Source organism: Haliotis rufescens, unplaced genomic scaffold (genome assembly GCF_023055435.1).
Source record: "Haliotis rufescens isolate VD_foot unplaced genomic scaffold, xgHalRufe1.0.p SCAF_9, whole genome shotgun sequence".
Taxonomy (NCBI): Eukaryota; Metazoa; Mollusca; class Gastropoda; order Lepetellida; family Haliotidae; genus Haliotis; species Haliotis rufescens.
In genome coordinates this window covers 15,253,646-15,276,314 of record NW_025964383.1, presented here as the reverse complement: position 1 = coordinate 15,276,314, position 22,669 = coordinate 15,253,646, and the positions used below count along the sequence as shown (strand labels likewise).

Sequence of the window (22,669 nt, the reverse complement as noted above, 5' to 3'; positions counted from 1 at the left end):
CCAATTATTTGAGCACCTTGATTAAAAACATGAAAAGGTTTGGAAAATATCTGTCAACTCCGAGTTGACGGTACACATGCTTTGCAAATACTGCAATGGACCTAAATCGCACGGAAGTTTACGAAGCGGGTGTTGATTTCGTTACGAGATTTTGATTCGACTATGCATAGACTCGTTAGTCGAGCCAAGATATTACTAGCAAATTGCAGCCAATTTCGGCAAGAGTGGAAACTGGACTTTTTGTTATCAGTTAACTCCCTTGCCTCGGGAAGATGGTTCAAAGCAGGGTTGAACCCAAGTCACTGACTGTATATAATATTTTAGCCATGGTATAACCTGTGGTATATCCCCTTTGACTGCCATCCGTCTCCTGCATCCCCTGTGTGCCCGGTGTGACCTTCTGTCAGTGCAGTTAGCAGTCAGGGGCAGAGACCACCATGTGAAGCTGCTGGGATTGAGGGATGTGTCTGGAGTAACCACGGATGTTGTCATTATATAACCACACTGAACTCATGGAAGAGAGGACCTTTTAATTATCCAGGTTGTGTGGTTATTTTCTAGATTAAGGATGACATCCAGCTGTCCTTAGCCTTATTCCTACTTTTAGAGATTTATTAGGAGTGTGAGATGTGGGGTCAGAAGCCACCATTTCTTATCAGTTCTTGGGGCCTTGGATTGTTTTGTTTTTTTCAAAATAATTTGTTCCAGAAGATACTTGAAGAAAGTAATTTTGCTTCAGATTACAAAAAATAATTGCTAGATCTCCTGAAAAGAAACGGGTTCAAAATATATTTGTTTTGCCTCAGACTTCACTGAGTGCTGTGAAGTGGCAATTAATTTATTTGACACTGGCAGCAGGCCAGCCCATGTTTCAACTTTGATACATGTACGGAACCAGGGTGCCACCTGGTTTTGTCTGGTGCAGCTGAGTTTTAATGTCAAGTGAAATCAAGTTCCTTAAATGGAGCCCTGGATTATAATAAACAGTGACAGTATACTATGCACACATGTATATATGATAATAGCCCAATAAGCAATTCTGACATGGGAGTGGTGTATTATGTCACATCATTATGTGGGCTATATCGGGAGGAAGGGGTAGGGGTAATACAAGTGCACAGTGGGGTCAGTCCTATACAAAAATAGCTGTCACCCACACAGTGTGTGTGTCAAGGTGCAAGGCATCAGTGTAGGGAGTGTAGGATACAAGGGAAACGCTGTCTCCCATTCCCATCTCAACATCTTCATCCTGGCTGGTGTCACACATTGTCAGCTCCTCACAGTGTCTGCTGTGGGGGGATGTAGATACAGGTGATATCATCTCCTCTCTACCTCCGACATGAGTGTAGATTTATGTGTACAGAGACACATCATGATGGCAGCTCAGGAGGTATTGTCAGGGGACATTAATTCACTTCAGGGCACATTAATTCACTTCAGGGCTCAAAACATTTCTCAAACCCAACTTGTCCTGCAGGGCAAGAAGATAATATTTTGTACTTGTCCAGCAATATTTTCACTTGCCCTGTTAAATTTCATAAGGGGCGGTCAGGTAGCCTAGTGGTTAAAGCGTTCGCTCGCCATGCCGAAGACCCGGGTTCGATTCCCAACATGGGTACAATGTGTGAAGCCCATTTCTGGTGTCCCCTGCTGTGATATTGCTGGAATATTGCTTAAAGAGGAGTAAAACCATACTCACTCACTCACTCACTCACTCAATTTCATCAAGTCTTATGTTCTCAGTTTTTATTTACGGAAGACAGTGCAAAATCTGCCATCTACGTTCATCTCCGCCAATTCAAACTCGCTCAACCCTGCGTCTTGCAGGGTTGTTTTTGTTTTTTAATTATCATACTGTTTTTGAGACATTTTCCTTTTCTTGAGCTCTTTGTTAGGGAAATCATGTTTTTTTTGTTAACCCCACCATCTCCATTTAATATCTTCCGTATGCCAGAAAATCAATCATGACAGCTGTTCACTATCGCTTTGACATTTGAGTGTCAGTAACGAGTCGCTCACAACAAAAACACTTTTTGTTAATTATCTCTTTTAACATGTTTAAAAACTAGTTTCGATACATGCTGCACAAACCACTTCCTGTTTACTTCTGTAACCTGATGATCTTCTCAAGGCAAGGACTATAAAATCATGTGTCAGTACCTAGATTAAAATTATAAAAAGATTTGCAAAATACCTGTAGATGACCTGTTGTCTAGTTTGTTATGCGATTTGGATTGGACTATGCATACACTTGTTAGCCCAGTCAAAATGTAACACCGGAATTCCAGCCTAGTTCGGCAAGGGTGGAAACTAGACTTTTAATGTCAGTAAACTTCCTTGCCTCGGGGATGTGTTCTGTAATAGACAGTTGCCAAGTAAATCGTCTATTTATGATATTAGCAACATGTATGAGGTTGTTATTACTTAGATCGTGCAAGGGATGAAAACATATTTTAGGTTCGAAATTATCTTGCATATTGTATTGAAAACGATTAGACATAATTGAAATATATGTACTCTCCCCGGTAGGATGAGCGTTTCTTCAATTCTTTCTCGCCCTGCACATGTTGCCACTACGAGTGTGGATTTTTCGAACCTTGCACTTTCAACATTTCTGGAGTCACTGTCAGATCCATGAATGGACACAACGCAGCAGTAGTAGGACAATACACGGTTGCATCGGTGGGTCACGATTTGATATAAGTATGATCACACACAAAGCAAAAAATATTAGTTCTTACTTTACCTACATAGTCTACATCCCTCATCAGTCACTCCATCTGTCACACTTTCATTAGTTTTTGTCACTTTTAATTTTTTCTTTATTATTACCATAACCATGCTGGGTTTGATTCTCCACATGGATACAATGAAACCCTGATCTTGTGTTCCCTGCAGTGCTGAATAATTGATTGAATATTACTCACCCAGTGTCTCCATGGTTCACACTTAGGTTTTGGTGGTGGTGTAGCTGAGTGGTGAAAGTGTTTGCTAATATCCCACCGAATACCTGAGTTTGATTCCCCTAATCTGTATAAAGCCCACTTCTTGTGTCCCATGCCATGATATAACAGGAATATTGCTTAAATTGGCAGAAAGCCATGTGTGACTCACTCACTCACTCACGAAGATCAGGGGTAGAATAGGCCTTCAGCTGTAAAGGGCGTCGTAAGAGGCGACTTACAGGATCGGATGATCAGGCTTGCTGTCTTGGTTGATGCATGTCGTTGTATCCCACTTGTGTGGATTGATGTTCATGATGTCAATCACTGTATTGTCTGGTACAGACTCAATTATCTACAGACCAGCCTTATATATCTGGAATATTGCTGAGTGTGGCGTTTAACAACAAACAAACACACATTGATCTTATCCAGGTTTTTGTATTGTTCTTGCTGTGTTCTGTGCCTGGCCTGCACCTTGTCAAGACGAGCCTAGCTAGCACCAGAGAGCTTTACTCTCTATAATGTTTAGTTGCACTGACAAATGACCATGGCTGGCTCAGGGAGCCCACAGCAAGGTGAAGAGTGGTGTGGAATGCTAATTGGGTGCAGCTTCATAAATCTCTCACTGCAAGCCATGATTGATGTTGTTACAAATTGAAAACAGAATTTCAAAGTAATTACTTGACACTGCCAAAGTTTCACCAAATGCAAGAGGCTGGATATGGGACTGTATATATTATTCATCAGTGTTAACTCTCTGGGATAGGCCACTCAATGCCATACATGCCTCACAGTCGTCACCACTGACTCACAAGTTCCTTTTTCTAACTTTTCTTACCACACCAAATTTGGATAAGACTCTTCAGTGCAAGGTATCTTTTTTCTTTCTTTTTATGGGGGCACGGGTGGCCCAGTCGTCTAAGGCGCCGCAATTTGCTGTGCAGAGTTGCATCCCTTGGGCACGTCAGAAACCTATGATTATGGGTTCAAATCCCTGTTCACTCTGATTATGTTTCTAGGTTTGTCAGCACCATACTCGTGCTTGTCGGTTTCACCCAAGTGGTAAACGTCTCGGACCTGCATCACTAAGAGATTTCCTCCCACATTAAGCTGACTGGACGTGATAATACTGGAATACTGTTAAAAGCGGTGTTAAACCCAACTCACTCACTCTTTCTTTTTATACTCATCAGTAAAAGTGACATGTCTTTGCTGTTTAGCTGGAATATTAGCTGGAGTTTTAAACAACAAACAAAACAAACAAAATGTTGTTGACTATGACCTAAAACAAGATTCTCTCACAGCAGTGAAACGTTTGTTGCTTGGCTCTGGCTATTTGGCGACAACCCACAAGTTGGATTCAAACACCACTGTCTGCTAACTCAGCGGTTAGGGTGAATATTAACTCTCAAGGCAATAACAAGTACCTGGTGTTAATCACCAGGAATAGGCCTATGCTAAAAGATCACATGAACAGTCCCTATAGACTCTTCAGTTCAAGGTTGACTCTGCCACACATTAAGCACAACACATGGCACCCTCTGACATCATTGATAACCGGGATGTGTACTGATGACAGCTCTGACATTGATGTGGCAGGAAGTTCCTGATTGCGTAGAAGATACATAGTAGATATATATGAGGATCCTGAGGGGGGGGAGCAGGGATGCACACCCTATATATATCGGCCAGTACATAATTGTAAATATTTGAGCCTGGCCATACAATCCAGTGGTTGACATCATGAGCATCGATCCATGCAATTGGGATATGATGACATGCAATCAACCAAGTCAGACATACATCCACTCTCCTGGCAGCAGTATCAGGTTCTTCAGACTTCATCTTACACGTGTAACTCCCTCATCGGATGCCTTGCCACCCGATCCATTTAGTCGTCTCTTACAACAAGGATACGCTGTAGCATGGGGATGTATGTTTTTACCGGTATCCCCATGGGTTTAATGATAAGTAATGTGGGTGATCAGATATGCCATACAGACCCTAAAACACAACCAGATCTGAAATTCCCAAATTAGTACATTGGCCAGTCAAGATTTCTTTATATCAGTAGACAATTTGAACAGAAATCGTAAAATGTTCTCATTTCAGAGGGTCTGGTTTAGTCTAACTCTAAGTGTAAACATATTGCAACACAATAACAAACACATTTGACTTGGCTGGCAAACACAATTTGATTTGAGCACTGTTTGTATATAAGTAGCACCAGTCCTTAGGGCTGGGACTGGTAACTCGGGTACCCGGGTCAGGTGGGTACTGAGTAGGACCCGGGTACCCACAGGACTACCCGGACCCGTGGTTAGTCACGCGATAATATTGTTTAATGGCAAAAATTATCTAGAACTCTATGGTTACATTTTAAGGGATAAATGTTTACATTTCTTTCTGACTTTGCACACATTCCTTCTGACTTTATATGTATGCATAATGATAAAACATCAGTCAACGTCAGTGAATGCATGACCAGATCGGTTTATACGTGTATCTAAATTTATTTTGACAGGAGTACACTCAATCTATTCCCAATAGGACATGGTTTACCTATCTCTTGAGACCTACAGCGGGTACCTGGGTAGGGTCTGGTAATAGGGAGGTGGGTACCCGGGTAGTAAATTTGGACTCGTCCCAGTCCTACTAGTCCTGCACCATGACTGTGGAATATATTTATTTTATGAAAAAACAAAAACAATATAGAAATCTATGCAAAAGCAAGTCTAGCCAGCTCTAGCTAGCTCTGTTCCACAGAAATCAGCCTAGGGTAAATTATTTTTTTTATTTCAAGAAGTCAAGAAGGGTACTGTGTAGTTTCAGATTTCATAGCCAAATGATCGTCTAAAGTAGCACTTGTGACAAAATACACCTCAATACACAGTGTCAATGAGATAGTTAAATCTCTGAAATTAACAGTGAAGGTAACTCCTGTTGAGAGGGCCTCTTTTTGCAAATATATGGTATCCTAATGTACCCTTATCTCTACACACATAAAAAATATGATAACATTTTACTTCTGGACAGCTGCCATTATTTCTTGGTGAGACACAGAACACACACGGCTGATTAGAAGCAGGGGCTTTGTTTAATGGAGGATAAATCTCGCCCTCGGGAACAGCCAGATAAAAGAAAGATCAGTGATGGCTGCCCGACCAGTCAAAGAGTGGCGTTTAAAGTATGTTTATGTATGTCAAGGGTCATAATCACTACAACCTGGAAAAAAACCATCCCACATGTTGGAGGGAGATAAGATTCTGACATGGGGCATCAGTGGGGTGAGTGGGCCGCCATACACTGACCACCTGTTGATGCAGGGGAGATTGGAGTGGAATGTCCGGGGCTCAGATAAGTCCAAGGGACCACTGGCAAAATGCTGGCTCCAAATTGTTTGTTTGTTGTTTAACGCCGCACTCAGCAATATTCCAGCTATGTGATGGCGGTCCGTAAATAATCGAGTCTGGACCAGACAATCCAGTGATTGGCATCATAATCATCGACCTACGCAATTTGGATACCATGATATCCATCAACCAAGTCAGAGAGCCTGACCACCCGATTCCATTAGTCGCCTCTTAAGACAAACATAGTCACCTTTTGTGGACCTCTTCTACCCCAGATCTTCACGGGTCAGGGGTTGCAGTAACCGATCTGGAGTATGTGTATCAACGTTCTGGTCTCGTCAAATCTTCCTAGATGTTGTTGTATGCCATATCAACAACACAGGAGCTACACCATGGCAGCCTGTAAATGATAAATCAAGGCAAGACAAACCAGTCAGAAATAAGTCAAGGGTCCTTGTCATAACCCTAATGTTAAACATGAAGGAGGTCCAAACATTCAAACGACATTAAAATATGACCTAAAGGACCCTGGCACCCCCCTTAATGTCAAATGCTGCAAGTTATTGTTTGATAAAAGAACGGTCCACGTCATCTAGGTACGTTGCCACGTGCAATAAACCGATACTGTTAATTCACCTCTAACGACAAGCAGAAGGTTGCTGGGTACATATTCTGATCTGAGACTCATACCCTTTATATGTTGTTTTGTTTCCTTTTTGCTGGACTCTTAGTCTGTCTGGGGGCACGGTGGGCCCAGTCGTCTAAGGTGCCGCGATTCGCTGTGCAGAGTTGCGTCCCTTGGGCACGCCAGAAACCTATGATTGTGGGTTCAAATCCCTGTTCACCCTGATTCTGTTTCTAGGTTTGTCAGCACCATACCCATGTTCATGGGTTTCACGAAGTGGTAAACGTCTGAAACCTGTATCACTTCAGGCTTTCCTCCCCGATTAAGCTGACATGCCGCAATATAACTGGAATACTGTTAACAGCGGCATTAAACCCAACTCACTCACTCACTCACTTAGTCTGTCTCACATTGTCTGAACCATATCATCTTCCCTTCCACCCAGGCCTTTCTGTAATACTGTGACCCAAACTCAAGCAAGTCTGGATATTCCACAGGTTCCGAAAGTCACGTGATACAGGGGCTCCATTTCAATTTACATGTAGTTGCTTCTTTCTATCAAAACAATACATTTTGAGAGACTGCATATTGAGAACTAATCATAATAGGATGACCACAGTATCTCGAATCTCACAGAAAGGTTAAAAATGAACTTTTTACTTGTCGCACAACTTAAAAGCTTTTAGCGTAAAGAGAGTAAGAGTTGTGATAAGAGGTTATGTATAAAACTTGTCTATATCTGTAGGAAGCATTCCTCAGGAGTTTATAACTAGGTGGTGTGGAATGAGATGTGAACAGCTTGGGGGAGGCGCCTCCATGCTTGGCAGCAGTTCCCAGTCAATGTCAATATATAGTTATACCAAGGTTCCATCCGTCCGTCCGTCCGAAAATTTTATCCGTGCGATTTCTTTTAAACTATTCAGTGGATTCATTTCGAACTTAGTACATATAATCTGTGTCATATGGAGGGGTGCAGTCAAAAGAAAAAAATTGTTTATATTAATGTTCCATTTTTTTATGAATTTTTCAAACCCTAACCCTATCCATTATTTAATTTGAAACTACTGACACACTAGGTGGGTCGGGGGTCGCTCACTTTTGCCCTTGTTTAGAACTTGATTTAAATGTTTACATTTTTTTTTTCATTTGAACATTGAATAACAGATTATAACTAGGTGGTGTGGAATGAGATGTGAACAGCTTGGGGGAGGCGCCTCCATGCTTGCCAGCAGTTCCCAATCAATGTCAAGCATGCTTGGTGTTGTCAAGCTGTTCATTTCTTAGAACTTGATTTTAAATGTTTACATTTTTTTTTTCATTTGAATATTGAATAAAATGGTTCATTTCCTCAAAAAATGTAATTGTTTATCATGTTTGTTTCGTATTTTGTTTTAAAAGTGAAAAAGCTGTCAAGAAGATGGTGTTGTAAAGTCATTAGTTTTGATGGGTAGTTGTGAAGTGTATAGCATGTCGACATCCATGCCTGAGTTGAGACACGTGTAACGCAGGATAAGATTGCGAGACCAAGTCGCCAGGGGAAATGGACTTCACAGATAAAAACAACACGTCGGCAATTTTTCGACAAAGAAATGGGAAAAATATGACTTGTTCCCTTTTCATCACATATGACTTAACACGTTGAAAATAACACACTTAAATGTTTAATTACTTCACTGAGGATTGGGCAGATGTGTGAGTGAGTCGGCAGCTGGAGGTGATTGCTGGCCTTTGATGGGAGGAAACTCCCTGGCGTGCACTTCCAGGCCTGGGCCTCATCTCCGCTGTGTCTTGAGTCTTACTCCAGCAGGTTAAGTTTAGGTCGGCCAGGAGACTTGTGTCAGTGTGTGTTCAAGAGGCAGGAGAGAGTGTTCCTACTGACCCAATTTCCTACTCCACACCTCAGTGGGTTTGTAAGGTCACCCAGTAGAGTGGTGTGGTTAGTTACAGCTTCTCAAGGTGTTTGTTGGGCACCCAGTAGAGTGCTGTGGTTAGTTACAGCTTCTCAAGGTGTTTGTTGGGCACCCAGTAGAGTGCTGTGGTTAGTTACAGCTTCTCAAGGTGTTTGTTGGGCACCCAGTAGAGTGGTGTGGTTAGTTACAGCATCTCAAGGTGTTTGTTGGGCACCCAGTAGAGTGCTGTGGTTAGTTACAGCTTCTCAAGGTGTTTGTTGGGCACCCAGTAGAGTGCTGTGGTTAGTTACAGGTTGGTGACTTGCTGGTCCCCCGACTCTAATGTCGTGGATTGGGTGGTCAGGTTGGTGACTTGCTGGTCCTCCGACTCTCATGTCGTGGATTGGGTGGTCAGGTTTGGTGACTTGCTGGTCCTCCGACTCTCATGTTGTGGATTGGGTGGTCAGGTTGGTGACTTGCTGGTCCTCCCACTCCCATGTTGTGGATTGGGTGGTCAGGTTGGTGACTTGTTGGTCTGACTCTCATGTTGTGGATTGGGTGGTCAGGTTGGTGACTTGCTGGTCCTCCGACTCTCATGTTGTGGATCGGGTGGTCAGGTTGGTGACTTGCTGGTCCTCCAACTCTCATGTTGTGGATTGGGTGGTGAGGTTTGGTGACTTGCTGGTCCTCCGACTCTCATGTCATAGATTGTGGCTCATAATATCCAGGGATTTATCTAGGATTCGAGATTAAGGGTCTCTGGAAGAGAAATTGGGAAAATCGATTATTTTATTCTTATTTTCTTAAATTCAGTGGTATTTTAGACAGGTGTGATAACACTGCATTCAGTGCAATGATGTTAACCAAACTGTTGAGGCCTCATCCTCTATATTTGTCCTGTTATCAGTGAAGTGCAGGTCACCTCTACACAGCAGTACCACCATCAATAACATGTCTGGTGATTAACATGAATGGGGAAATATCAGTGTGATTTCTCCAGGCCAGTTTGGTAAGTGTGCTGGTGCAAGCAAACAAAAATGGGAGGTGTTCCACATGTTGCGACCCGGGAAGATCTGGGGTAGAATAGGTCTTCAGCAATTTGGATTTAGTGGTTTGGCTGGCTGACTTGGTTGATGCATGTCATCGTATCCCATTTGCATAGATTAATGCTCATGACATCAATCACTGGATTGTCAGGTGCAGACTCGATTATTGACAGACAGCCGCCATATAGCTGCAATATTGCTGAGTGTGGCGTTAAACAACAAACAAACAAACCATGTGTTGTAGCCTGCGTACATAAACAAGATGATGCGTGATGGTCACAAATGGGTTTGAAACAGTGGTTGTTCCTCAAATAACCAGGATCTGTCAGGCAACAGGCGTTCTGTACTTCACTTTGTCTGTATACTGTTGGAAAAATCGTAATCAGCTGTCCATTTCCGACTGCAGTTATCAGTGGAAGTTGTTCAACTACTTGCAACAAAGTTCTACTTCCCTTTTCACAGGAAGTGTGCCCTCCCTGCAGAGATGGGTATCTGTGATTGTGTGAAGTAAGCCCCAGTCACAGTCCCATGGGATCAAGACTCTTGTCTGAAGATTGCTGTACATCCCCTGTAGGCTACACTAACATTTGGTCTATGAAATCTCATATTACACAATACCCTTCTCGAATCTAAAAATTAAAAAAATAATTTTCCCTATGCTGATATGTGAGCTAGCTAGAGCTGGCTGGACTTGCTTTTTTTTTATTTCATAAAATAAATATATTCCTCAGTCATGGTGCAGGACTATTGTGCATCATAATGATTAAAGTACGTATTCCGTAGTTTGGTGGCTGTCTGCTGGTTTTCATTGATGGGCCTGATTATGAACTGCAGGCCTCTTGTCCGACTGTCGATTACTGCATCCTGCCAGCTCGCTGACAGACAGGCCAGCCGGTATGGCTGGCTATTGATATAAACCTCAGAGATTGAAAATCGTTAAGTAACTTGGAGCAAATATGCAAAAAGTTCAGAGACAAAACAACATTTTTCACGTCTCTGGTTAGTGGCGACACATTCATGCATGGATTACTTTGTGGACATTTGAGATATAACAAACTCAGCTGCTTCCTGTCTTCGGCAATGGACAAAAACAAGTCTGCTTCAGTAGTTAAAACCTTTTTTTTCATCACAATAGTGTGAAAAGATATTATCGATGACACAATTTTCATATTGATGATAGGGGCGGTTGGGTAGCCTAGTGGTTAAAGTGTTCACTTGCCACTCCGAAGACCCGTGTTCGATTCCCGACATGGGTACAATCTGTGAAGCCCATTCCTGGTGTCGTCCGTCGTGATATTGCTGGAATATTGCTAAAAGCGTCGTAAAACCATACTCCCTCACTCATATTGATAATTGTTAATATTTCTTCACATCGACGATAATTCTGATTATCAATCTTTTTTGCCAGCCCTACTGGCTGGAGCTGCAGCAGTATACACAGGAGGTGTGCACATTCACACATCATCGGGATGAGGGAGTGCTTCAGTACCGTATATAACCTTAGTTGATTTGATCTCATAGATAAACCGAGGTAGTAACGTAATCACTGGTGGATTGGGAGAACACATGTGTATATATACTGCTGATTGCTATTTCTGGCTTAGTTTACGAGACAATACACACGGTAATCTTTATCCCTGCATATAAAACAATGCCTAGCATAACAAGAAATACAATCTGAATGGTAAATCATCATGACTAGTGATGTTTAATCGCAAATTCCACATTTTCGTTGACAAAGTTTGTTATGGTGTTGTTCCTTCACGTGAAGCGATACAGTGTTTTTTACAAAGCGATAGAGTTTGATGAAAGATTAACCCATACATAAGCTGACCCTTTTCTACAGAATATTTTACTGGTCCTCAATATTTGGTTTATCGGAGTCATAAATGGTAGCATTCGTCACCGCTCGCTCCTTTCTATAACCTGCAAGAAGACTCGTCCCCCTATAGATGAATGTTTTGTGTGAAATTATGACAAACCAAACAGAATGGGGGTATGATTTCAATTTTTTTGTCAAAGAATCCCTCAGAAATAATTTTTGATTTTACATATGTCTTGCATCTAAAAATGTACCCAAGACACAGTGAAATGTGTTCAATCATACTGTATAATTAAGAAATATAAGTGAACCATTACGCAACGAGTTGACAATTGTTTTAGGTATGCCCATTTGCGCTAAGACAGAACCTGGTCGCCAAAATGGCCATGAGAAGGGCACAAGTTGTTATTCGGCTTGTCCCGGAATAACACGAGTTGGTCACAAACTGATATGGTAGGTGGTCTGCACAGAGCTACACGCTGTGATGATACAGAGGCTATTGATGCTGGTGTTGATGTGAAGTTCCTTCTGTGTGATGGGCTTGGAGGGTCCGAGCAGTCTATCAAAAACGGCAAAACAAACACATAAAATACACAGCAGCTCCTGATGTCTGCTGGACGGGAGGCCCTGCTTCTCTGGGTTAATCCTTCATCTGGGCCTCATCCTTGTCAGACGAGATTACCATGTGTAGCAATGTTGTTATATAGTAACTTAATAACCATTTCGTCTCTGAAATGACACCATTTATCGACTGTTAATTATCTTTGTATGTATAAGTTCTTCTCCACACTGCAGACAGTGGAGCAAGGTTGATTGTGTACAGTTGGGTATGGTCAGCTGGCTCACCTGGTGTAAATTTAAGATTCAGTGTTCAAGATTCTTCATTACAGTATTGGAGGACTCGTGGCCCAGAGTCAGGCCTCAAAGTTGCTACTGAAGCGGTCGCCAATGCGATCAATTTGTCTACTGTCTAGAATTCAGAAGTAGCCAAATGACTACCTTGAAAAATATCTTGTGGCGACTAAATTCTATTGCTACACATATCTAGACACAAAAATAAACATGTCTGCTACTAATTGTACTCACAAATAATTCCTCCTAAAGTCAACAATGAACCGAAATACATAAATATTAATGTAATTAGTATTTTATTTTAGTTGATAGTTTATTGGATAAGCAAGGATATACCTATAATCTAGTAATATATACATGTATTGCATCATTGTTCAAGTCATAAATAATAAAACTCAAGTACAGTTTCCACTCATATACAATTCCAAGACTAGTGCTATGACCTGTACATTTAATGGTTATTTCATAAAAGATCATTTCAAATGCTTTTGGCTACCTACAATATTGGCTTGACCTCTTTATTTTACCACTGGCTACCTGGAAAAAAATATTTGTAGCCACTTGGTAAAAATGTAAACTTTGAGGCCTGAGAGTACAATACAAGTTTGGTTTATCAGAGAACATGCAGTAGGTTAAGGCAAGAAACAGGTAGAATCCAGTCTGTGAGAAAAGCTTTTGAGTCTGGAAGGCCAACACTTACAAATTTGTTCAGATCAGTTTTTGTACATGGACATTTAATAGTTGAGCTAATACCAAACGGAATATTCGTAGCTTCCGCTCCGGACTAGTGGCGTGCGGTAGAAACTAACAGTTTTAGTCCACAAGGTAAAAGGGCAATTTTCTACTCGGCCCTAGGATACCTTAACTATTGGGCAGTTTGGCAAGGACTATAGGACTAGAGGGGCGGTCGGGTAGCCTTGTGGTTAAAGCGTTCGCTCGTCACGCCGAAGACCCGAGTTCGATTCCCGACATGGGTACAATGTGTGAAGCCCATTTCATGTGTCCCCTGCCGTGATATTGCTGGAATAATGCTAACAGCGGCGTAAAACCATACTCACTCACTCACTATAGGACTAGCACCAATTTCTATCACTGGCTTTAGGCTCATGTTATATATAGAATTTTGTTTAGATCAGTCTTTGTACATGGACGTTTAATAGTTGAGCTAATACCAAACCTGAATATTCGTAGATTCCGCTCCGGACCAACGTCTAAATTCACTATTGAGCTTTAGGCTTATGTTATATTTTGTCCGGAATGTGTCCTAGCTGTCCAATGTCCCATCAGGAGGAACACGTGCACATCAGTTGTGAACATGCACTGAAGCTGGCTATCTGGAGTTGGTATGGAATGTGATTTATGGGCTGTCAAGTACTCAAGTGGGTTGATGTAGAGATGCTTTTATATCTGTAAGTGTTTGTTTGAAACTGTCTCTTGTTTCACGGCAGCACATCTCCTTTACACCATGATTGTGTGTGTTGGAGATAGGGTGTGTTTCTGTGACCTGGTCTTGTGTTGGAGGTCTCTATGTCTGGGAGAGAAATTAACCAAGAACGTCCACTATCCTGAATAGTGATAACACATAGCAATTCCCCCTCCCCATAAAATAATTGAAACAGCTCTTAGGATATCTTTAACATTAACAAGACTGGTCCGGTCTAGTGCTGATATCCATCCCGGTGTCTGTGTTTCTTAATGACCCGTTCCTTTCTTTGAGACAGCCCCATGGGGGTTCTGCCAGACATGAGGGCGACTAAATGATCGCTCAGTGACTTGGTTGATCGCGTGTCATTGTACCCTGATGGTGTGGATCGTTGTTCATGATATCGGTACTGGTTTGAATGGGGCGGGCGGGTAGCCTAGTGGTTAAAGTGTTCGCTCATGATGCGAAGACCCGGGTTTGATTCCCGACATGAGTACAATGTGTGAAGCCCATTTCTGGTGTCCCCTGCTGTGATATTGCTGGAATATTGTTAAAAGCGGTGTAAAACCGTACTCACTCTCTCACTGGATTGAATGAACCAGACTCAATTGTTTACAGGCTGATGAGTGCAGTGTTAAGCAGCAAACAAAACGAACAAAACAAAAGCAAAATCCTGTGCTTGAGATTTATGTTTTAGTTTCACTGTGATCTGTTCATGAGATTTGTGTTTCAGTGAGACTGTATCGTGTGTTTGATATTTACATTTGTGTTTCAGCGAGACTGTATCATGTGTTTGAGATTTACGCTTGTGTTTCAGTGAGACTGTATCATGTGTTTGAGATTTACGCTTGTGTTTCAGTGAGACTGTATCATGTGTTTGAGATTTACACTTGTGTTTCAGTGAGACTGTATCATGTGTTTGAGATTTACGCTTGTGTTTCAGTGAGACTGTATCATGTGTTTGAGATTTACGTTTGTGTTTCAGTGAGACTGTATTATGTGTTTGAGATTTACGTTTGTGTTTCAGTGAGACTGTATCATGTGTTTGAGATTTACGCTTGTGTTTCAGCGAGACTGTATCATGTGTTTGAGATTTAAGCTTGTGTTTCAGTGAGACTGTATCATGTGTTTGAGATTTACGTTTGTGTTTCAGCGAGACTGCATCATGTGTTTGAGATTTACGTTTGTGTTTCAGCGAGACCGTATCATGTGTTTGAGATTTACGTTTGTGTTTCAGCGAGACTGTATCATGTGTTTGAGATTTACGCTTGTGTTTCAGTGAGACCATACCATGTGTTTGAGATTTACGTTTGTGTTTCAGCAAGACTGTATCATGTGTTTGAGATTTACGCTTGTGTTTCAGCGAGACTGTACCATGTGTTTGAGATTTACGTTTGTGTTTCAGCGAGACTGCATCATGTGTTTGAGATTTACGTTTGTGTTTCAGCGAGACCGTATCATGTGTTTGAGATTTACGTTTGTGTTTCAGCGAGACTGCATCATGTGTTTGAGATTTACGCTTGTGTTTCAGCGAGACCTGTTCTGGTTCAGCCTCTTCTGCCTGACATTCCTCTACATCATCTTCTACTTCTACTTCTGGCTCATCGTCAAGAACAGCTTTGATGACCTCAACTGGTGAGTGGCCACAGCCATACCTCCACACTAATTGCACAATATATAGTCATGGGCCTTTATGTTGAAATGGAGTTGGGTTGAGTTTGTTTTTCCACAAGTAAAAAAAGGGTATTTATCCATCTACTACCTACGATGAATAGACTGCATCTGTGGATAGACCCGTGAATATCCGGGTAGAGAATAGGTCTTCAGCAACCCATGCTTGCTATAAAAGTGGGTCACTATGGTTTCACTGTCTATGGTTGCAGTGTCAATGATTTCACTGTCTATGGTTTCACTGTCTATGGTTGCAGTGTCAATGATTTCACTGTCTATGGTTTCAGTGTCTATGGTTGCAGTGTCTATGACTTCACTGTCTATGGTTTCAGTGTCTATGGTTGCAGTGTCTATGACTTCACTGTCTATGGTTTCACTGTCTATGGTTTCACTGTGTATGATTTCACTGTGTATGATTTCACTGTCTATGGTTTCAATGTCTATGATTTCACTGTCTATGATTTCACTGTCTATGGTTTCACTGTCTATGATTTCACTGTCTATGATTTCACTGTCTATGGTTTCACTGTCTATGGTTTCACTGTATGATTTCACTGTCTATGATTTCACTGTCTATGATTTCACTGTCTATGGTTTCACTGTCTCTGGTTTCACTGTCTATGATTTCACTGTCTGTGGTTTCACTGTATGATTTCACATATGGTTTGTGGTTTCAGGCACATGTTTGGGCTGCTGAGGACATGGGTTCCCTGGTACAGAATCATCCTGGGGCTGACCTGCGCCGTGTTTGCCTACTTCATTATAGTCATGGTGGGTAGCTGTACAGGATACCAGCCCACCACCACCGCCCTTACCATGCTGACACTGGGTTGTCATGGCCAGGGGTGCCAGGGTCGTGTAGTGGCTAGAGTGTTGGCCTACTTCATTATAGTCATGGTGGGTAGCTGTACAGGATACCAGCCCACCACCACCGCCCTTACCATGCTGACACTGGGTTGTCATGGCCAGGGTCGTGTAGTGGCTAGAGTGTTGGCCTACTTCATTATAGTCATGGTGGGTAGCTGTACAGGATACCAGCCCACCACCACCGCCCTTACCATGCTGACACTGGGTTGTCATGGCCTGGGGGTGTGACATGTGGGTGCCAGGGTCGTGTAGTGGCTAGAGTGTTGGCCTACTTCATTATAGTCATGGTGGGTAGCTGTACAGGATACCAGCCCACCACTCCCGCCCTCACCATGCTGACACTGGGTTGTCATGGCCAGGGTCGTGTAGTGGCTAGAGTGTTGGCCTACTTCATTATAGTCATGGTGGGTAGCTGTACAGGATACCAGCCCACCACCACCGCCCTTACCATGCTGACACTGGGTTGTCATGGCCTGGGGGTGTGACATGTGGGTGCCAGGGTCGTGTAGTGGCTAGAGTGTTGGCCTACTTCATTATAGTCATGGTGGGTAGCTGTACAGGATACCAGCCCACCACCACCGCCCTTACCATGCTGACACTGGGTTGTCATGGCCTGGGGCGCCAGGGTCGTGTAGTGGCTAGAGTGTTGGCCTCGGGGATAAAGCATTTGGTCGTCACGACTAAGGCCTGGGTTCGATTCTCTACATGGGTACAATGTGTGAAGCCTATTTCTGGTGTTCCCTGCCGTGATATTGCTAGAATATTGCTAAAAGTGGCGTAAAACAATACTCACTCACTCCCCACACGTGACCTATAAATGTTGCCTGCCCATCTTCAAAGTTATCTGCCGATTTCAGATGTTATAAATGTTGAAAAATCACGAAAAATAAGAGTCATATCCCATCTTGATTCAGTTGAAATAATGCAAACAACTAATTGAGAAGCTGTGAGCAGTTATAAAAAAAATGAATATGTAAGTAGTCTTAAAATTATCTGCTAGACAGTCACGGCCAGGGGGGCTGGCGGTTACTTTGGACCGTGCCGTTTCCCTGACCCTGGTCCTACCTTCAGCAAGATGACAATGTCCTGTGTTTTGAACTAGTTGTTCTACTAACATCCTGTACAGTGTCAGGTGGTACTGTGGTCCTTGATATCTTCTCCCATAGTTTTTGCTTCAAGGGAACTCTTTATATCTTTAACTTTTTTAATTTTGATTAAGCCAAGGACCCCTTGATTTCCATTCATACTTCGACTACTGCTGTATGATCGAACCTGCATCCCATTACTCACACATCCAGGTAGACCCGTGAAGATCCGGGGGGAGAATAGGTCTTCAGCAACCCATGCTTGCCGTAAAAGGCAACTATGCTTGTCGTAAGAGGCGACTAATGGGATCAGGTGGTCAGACTTGCTGACTTGGTTGATGCATGTCATCGTATCCCAAATGCGTGGATCGATGCTCATGATGTCAATCACTGGATTGTCTGGTCCAGACTCGATTATTTACAGAAGGCCGTCATATAGCTGGAATATTGCTGAGTGCGGCTTTAAACAACAGACAAACAAACAAACAAAACACATACTAGGATTTCCGGTACGATGTGTTCAAAGCAGCTTAGCCCCAAGCCACTGACCCATTGCTCCACCTCTAACCATGGTAGAAATGTCCTATGTTTTGTGCTATTTTCTGTTCTGACTGCTGTGTAACATCCTCTGTGTTGTGCTGTACTTGCAGTGCCTGGTGTTGTGCCACGTCCTGCACGGCCACCAACTCTACATCCACCCGGTCCACATCGCTGTCATCCTTTTCAGCCTGCTGGGCTGCGTTGCCATCACGGTTGCCGTGGAGTTGATGTGGCGCTCTGAATGGACACTAGTATTACTCTCTCTCAGGGTGAGTTCACCTCATCAGCTCAATACTTCATGATGTGCAAGGCCGTATTGTGATACGTTTCACGATACATTGTATGATTCTACATTTTGAATTCAGAAGCAATTTGAAACACCAGTGTATGATTTGAAGTTTAGAAATGGAACAAAAGATGCTGGTACTGAGTGGTACAACATGTTTAGCCATTCAATAAATAGGCGCTGATGCATGCTCGTGATGCAAGCTTTGGGTATTTGGCAAGTGTGTCAAATTAAACACATTACAAAATCGGCATTTTAAATCACCCGATATACCGAGCATTAAAAATTATATTATGATACGTATCGTGGAAAGAGTGAACCTCAATTTACCGACATACTGGTAATAACACACACCCTTAGTAACCAGCACCCTATGCTTGTCTAAAGAGGCGACTAACAGGATCAGGTGGTCGGGTGGTCAGGCTCGCTGATTTGTTTGTCATCATGTCCCAAATGCATGAGTCAATGCTCATGACGTCAATCACTTCATTGTCTGATCCAGACTTGATTTTTTACAGACCCCTTCATATAGCTGGAATTTAAACAACAAACAAACAAATAAACAAACAAAAACTCTTTGGTTGAAAGCCTGGTTACTATCAATCACTCACTCTACTGAACCGCCTCTGTGGTCTAGTGGTAGAGCATCATCCCAGAGAGCGGAAGTTCCAGGGTTCCATCCATGGCCTCGTCATGCCAAAAGCTGTTAAAAGATGCTACTTGTTGTTACTCTATGCTCGGTGTCAGTATGCTGTGTCAGAGTGGGATATTCATGTTAAACTGTGGCGTGGTATCTCAGTGGGCTAGCACTATAAAATCGGCATTAATTTGGTCTAGCAAGAGCAGCCACACTTACACACACCTGCATGCACTTTCCTATATAAGTGCAATAATCTTGGATGCGACATCAAACCCCATTTTACCTCACCTCACTATCACTATGCTGACCATGCAAATTTGTGTTTTGGGGATGGTGGTTTACACTTGCTGTAGCACCCAATGTACTGAATCTAGTCTCGCAAGTATACTCACCACCAAAAGAAACGCAAACCATAGAAACATATGCTGATATAGAGAAGAATGTAGTTGAGAAGACATGTTTCCAATGTGTACAACTTAATGACAAGACTGACAATCAGTCAAGTCTTACCACAAAGTGTCTTTATTCGTATCAAGATATGCTCCACGTGATTTCCAATCTTCACACGCTAATCCTGCATGAGATACATGGTGCATCTCAAGTCATGGATCTATATCGTCACATGGAATGTACACACAACATACCAGTATGTTAGTTTGTGTCAAACCAATCTTATATCTCTTGAATATGAGTAATTCTTCATATATTAACCAAAATGCATGGTAATCACGTTTCTTTTGTCGGTGAGTATATGTGAAGTGTGTATCAGTGTAGTGCAATGTTGTGTTCTCTGGTTGCAGATCACGGGACCCTTCCTCCAGATCGGTGCAGTTGTGCTGATGACTCTGATGACATGGGTTATCTCCCTTCAGTGGTTTAAACTCTCACATTGGGGTAGGTAGGCACTTCTGTTGACACAGCTCTGAACACCACTAAACAGTAAAGTCACGGTTAAATTATTCATTTAGTGATGATCCTGAAAGGGTCGGGTGTCATTGAACATCAACGCCAAGAGACATTGCCTGTAATATCAACCACTTATAGGTCTTACAGATTAACTATAAGCCACCATTACATGACTGGAATATTGATGGCTATGGCATGAAGAAACAAACTGTTGGACCCGAGTTGTTCTGCAAAAAGCTGAAGCATGCTTGTATTGTCTACTGGGAGCATATACTTGTTCTATATTGGATCGCATTATTTTTAAGTATTAGGATTTTTTAATTTTTTTAAATCGAAATAAAAGACTTTATGATGATGCGGGCAGTGCCTGAGAACCAAAACTAGTATTTTTTTAGCCTAATATTTATTGTTAATCTCATGATACCATGTTCACCGTGTAATATTATTATTAGGCTTAATTTTTTTTTTTAGAATTGGTTCTAAGGCAATGACTTTTGAATATATAGTGCGGGCAGGCGGGGTTTGTTTTGCTTGTTCAAACTAGTTTGTAACCAAATAAACAGTTGTCTTCTATCAACCTGGGAAAGGGCCTCCCAACATAAACAAGCATACAAACTCCTATTGCTACCGTATCACGAGATGCGCAGTAATAGGAAGTAACTGCGTAACTTCTTTTGATTTTTTGGGGAAAATGGAAATTAAAACGAAACGTGCGGCAGATATTATGATGATGCAGGCAGTGCCTGAGAACCAAGACTATTGCTTCCTAATACTTAAACACAATGTGATCCAATACAGCACGCAGTTACTTCCCTTTACATTTGCACTGCTTTACTGCTAATCTCATATTATGGTCATGGCGGCAATAGGAGTTTGTTTGCTTGTTTATGTAGGGAGGTCCTTTCCCAGGTTGATGGTACACAACTGTTTATTTGGGTACATACTAGTTTGAACAAGCAAAAAAAAGGATAAAAAACACTCCCCGCCCGCACTATATTTTCAAAAGTCATTGCCTGAGAACCAATTCTTTTATTTTTTTAAGTCTAATGTTTGTGATTTTTTGTTTTGTTCCTTTTGGCCACACTGATGGGTTCTTAGCTAAAACAATGATGACTGCCATCATGGTTTATGCCATCTGTTGAAAAACTGATAAAGGTTTTAGTTTGGGCAGCATTGCAGTCATCGGATGTTTCACACAGATCACATCTGGGAGGGCCTCAACAAGGGTTATCTCCCTTTGCAGGCTGTTATTGGGCTCATTAGTTGCGTGACCTCTGACCTGTGGGTGTGATGAAAGGAGGGCAAGCAGTGCTCATTTCACAGATGTGTCTCATTACGTGCACTGGTATCCTAATAATGACACAACTGATTCAGCTGTTGTTGAACCTTATCCTCTCACCTTCACAGGAAATGTTAACCCCCTCAAACCAGGAATACACGATGCCGTCAAGAACGTGGTCGCATGTAACAAATGTTATATTTGGGATAACACTTTCTTAGTAAAGTACAGATTCTCGTTCTTTTTTGGGTTGAGTCCCATCTGTGATTCGAGCCCATACTTGCCAGAGTGAGGCACCTAATCACCAGCACACAAAGTCAGCGATCTAACCCACTCAGCCACCGAGGCTGCCACAAAAGTGAAAGCCAGGCAACTGGTAGTCTAGATCACATACTAGGAGTACCCCTCTGACATGTAAATTGGCACGGCCTTGGTGGCTGAGTGGGTACGATGGCTGACAGGACTAGCTACAAACTCGGAGGACTATTGACATAAGGTTTTCACTTGTCAAGGACTAGTCTTATACAAAAATCGAATTGCAATGTTCCATATTAGGGGTTGCTGGGTCCTTGAGGTCTTCTATGGTATTTGAATCTAGGGACCTCCCGGGTCCTCAACTTTTAACATTAGCAGGGCTCGAAAAATCCACTCGTCCGCTCGTATTGACGAGTTGTGACTGATGTCAGCAAGGTAAAATTATCAAATACTTGTCCTGACGGACAAGCAGATGCTTACAGCAGTTTAATTTATATTTGTTTTGATGTGCAATATATTGACACGGAAATCACGGCCATTCAGCCGATCGATATTTATGTCATGTATAGCATTAACAATTAGGCTGAGGTTTGTCTCTTGATGTATCTTTGCGCAGGCTTTGCGCTGAAACCAGTCTTTATTGATGTAAGCGGCCAGTTGCTAACTAAACTAAAATGTCGGATATGAGAAAGTTTTTCTCGTCGGACGGTCGTGCCGACAAAAAATTGACTGCACAGGCGGAGAAACAAAAACTTAGTCAAAAACAATACGATACACAAAAGCGGAAACGTGTTGTACAATCTGCGTGGTTGAGTGAATTTGAATGGGCAAAATTTGACGATGATGACAGCGAGTTGTATTACACCGTCTATCGAAAATACCCCAAACTATCTGATCCCAAATGTGGACTCAGAAAAGAAACTTTGAAATTTCACCCTAAAAGTAGGAAGCATATTCAGTGCTGTGAACATGATAAATATTTTGACAAACCCCAGACTGCGCAGTTTGCGAAGTCAATGCAAAAAGTTGACGAAAAAAACAGTGAAGTTTATGAAAAGCTATTCACATCAGCCTACTATGTTGCAATAGAAGGGGAACCATTTTCAAAATTTCCAAGTTTTTGACAGTGACAGATTGATGTGTCTTTCATCATAACTTAACTGTTCAAAATAACTAAACTTATTT

At 42.1% G+C, this 22,669-nt stretch overlaps 1 protein-coding gene across 3 annotated transcripts in view; it reads left to right on the top strand.

Moving 5' to 3' along the window:
• The window catches only part of LOC124150227 (glycerophosphodiester phosphodiesterase domain-containing protein 5-like), a 42,321-nt gene that overhangs the window by 5,928 nt on the left and 13,724 nt on the right, over positions 1-22,669 (top strand). For 2 of the 3 annotated variants that reach the window (XM_048391142.1, XM_048391141.1), the window contains 4 exons: positions 15,487-15,590; positions 16,304-16,397; positions 18,229-18,387; positions 19,845-19,938. In XM_048391142.1, coding sequence (XP_048247099.1) covers positions 16,308-16,397; positions 18,229-18,387; positions 19,845-19,938 — 343 coding nt within the window. In that variant the 5' untranslated portion in view covers positions 15,487-15,590; positions 16,304-16,307. Of the gene's footprint in view, positions 1-15,486; positions 15,591-16,303; positions 16,398-17,017; positions 17,038-18,228; positions 18,388-19,844; positions 19,939-22,669 lie in introns of those variants that run through there. The other variant, XM_048391143.1, reaches the window with a different exon arrangement.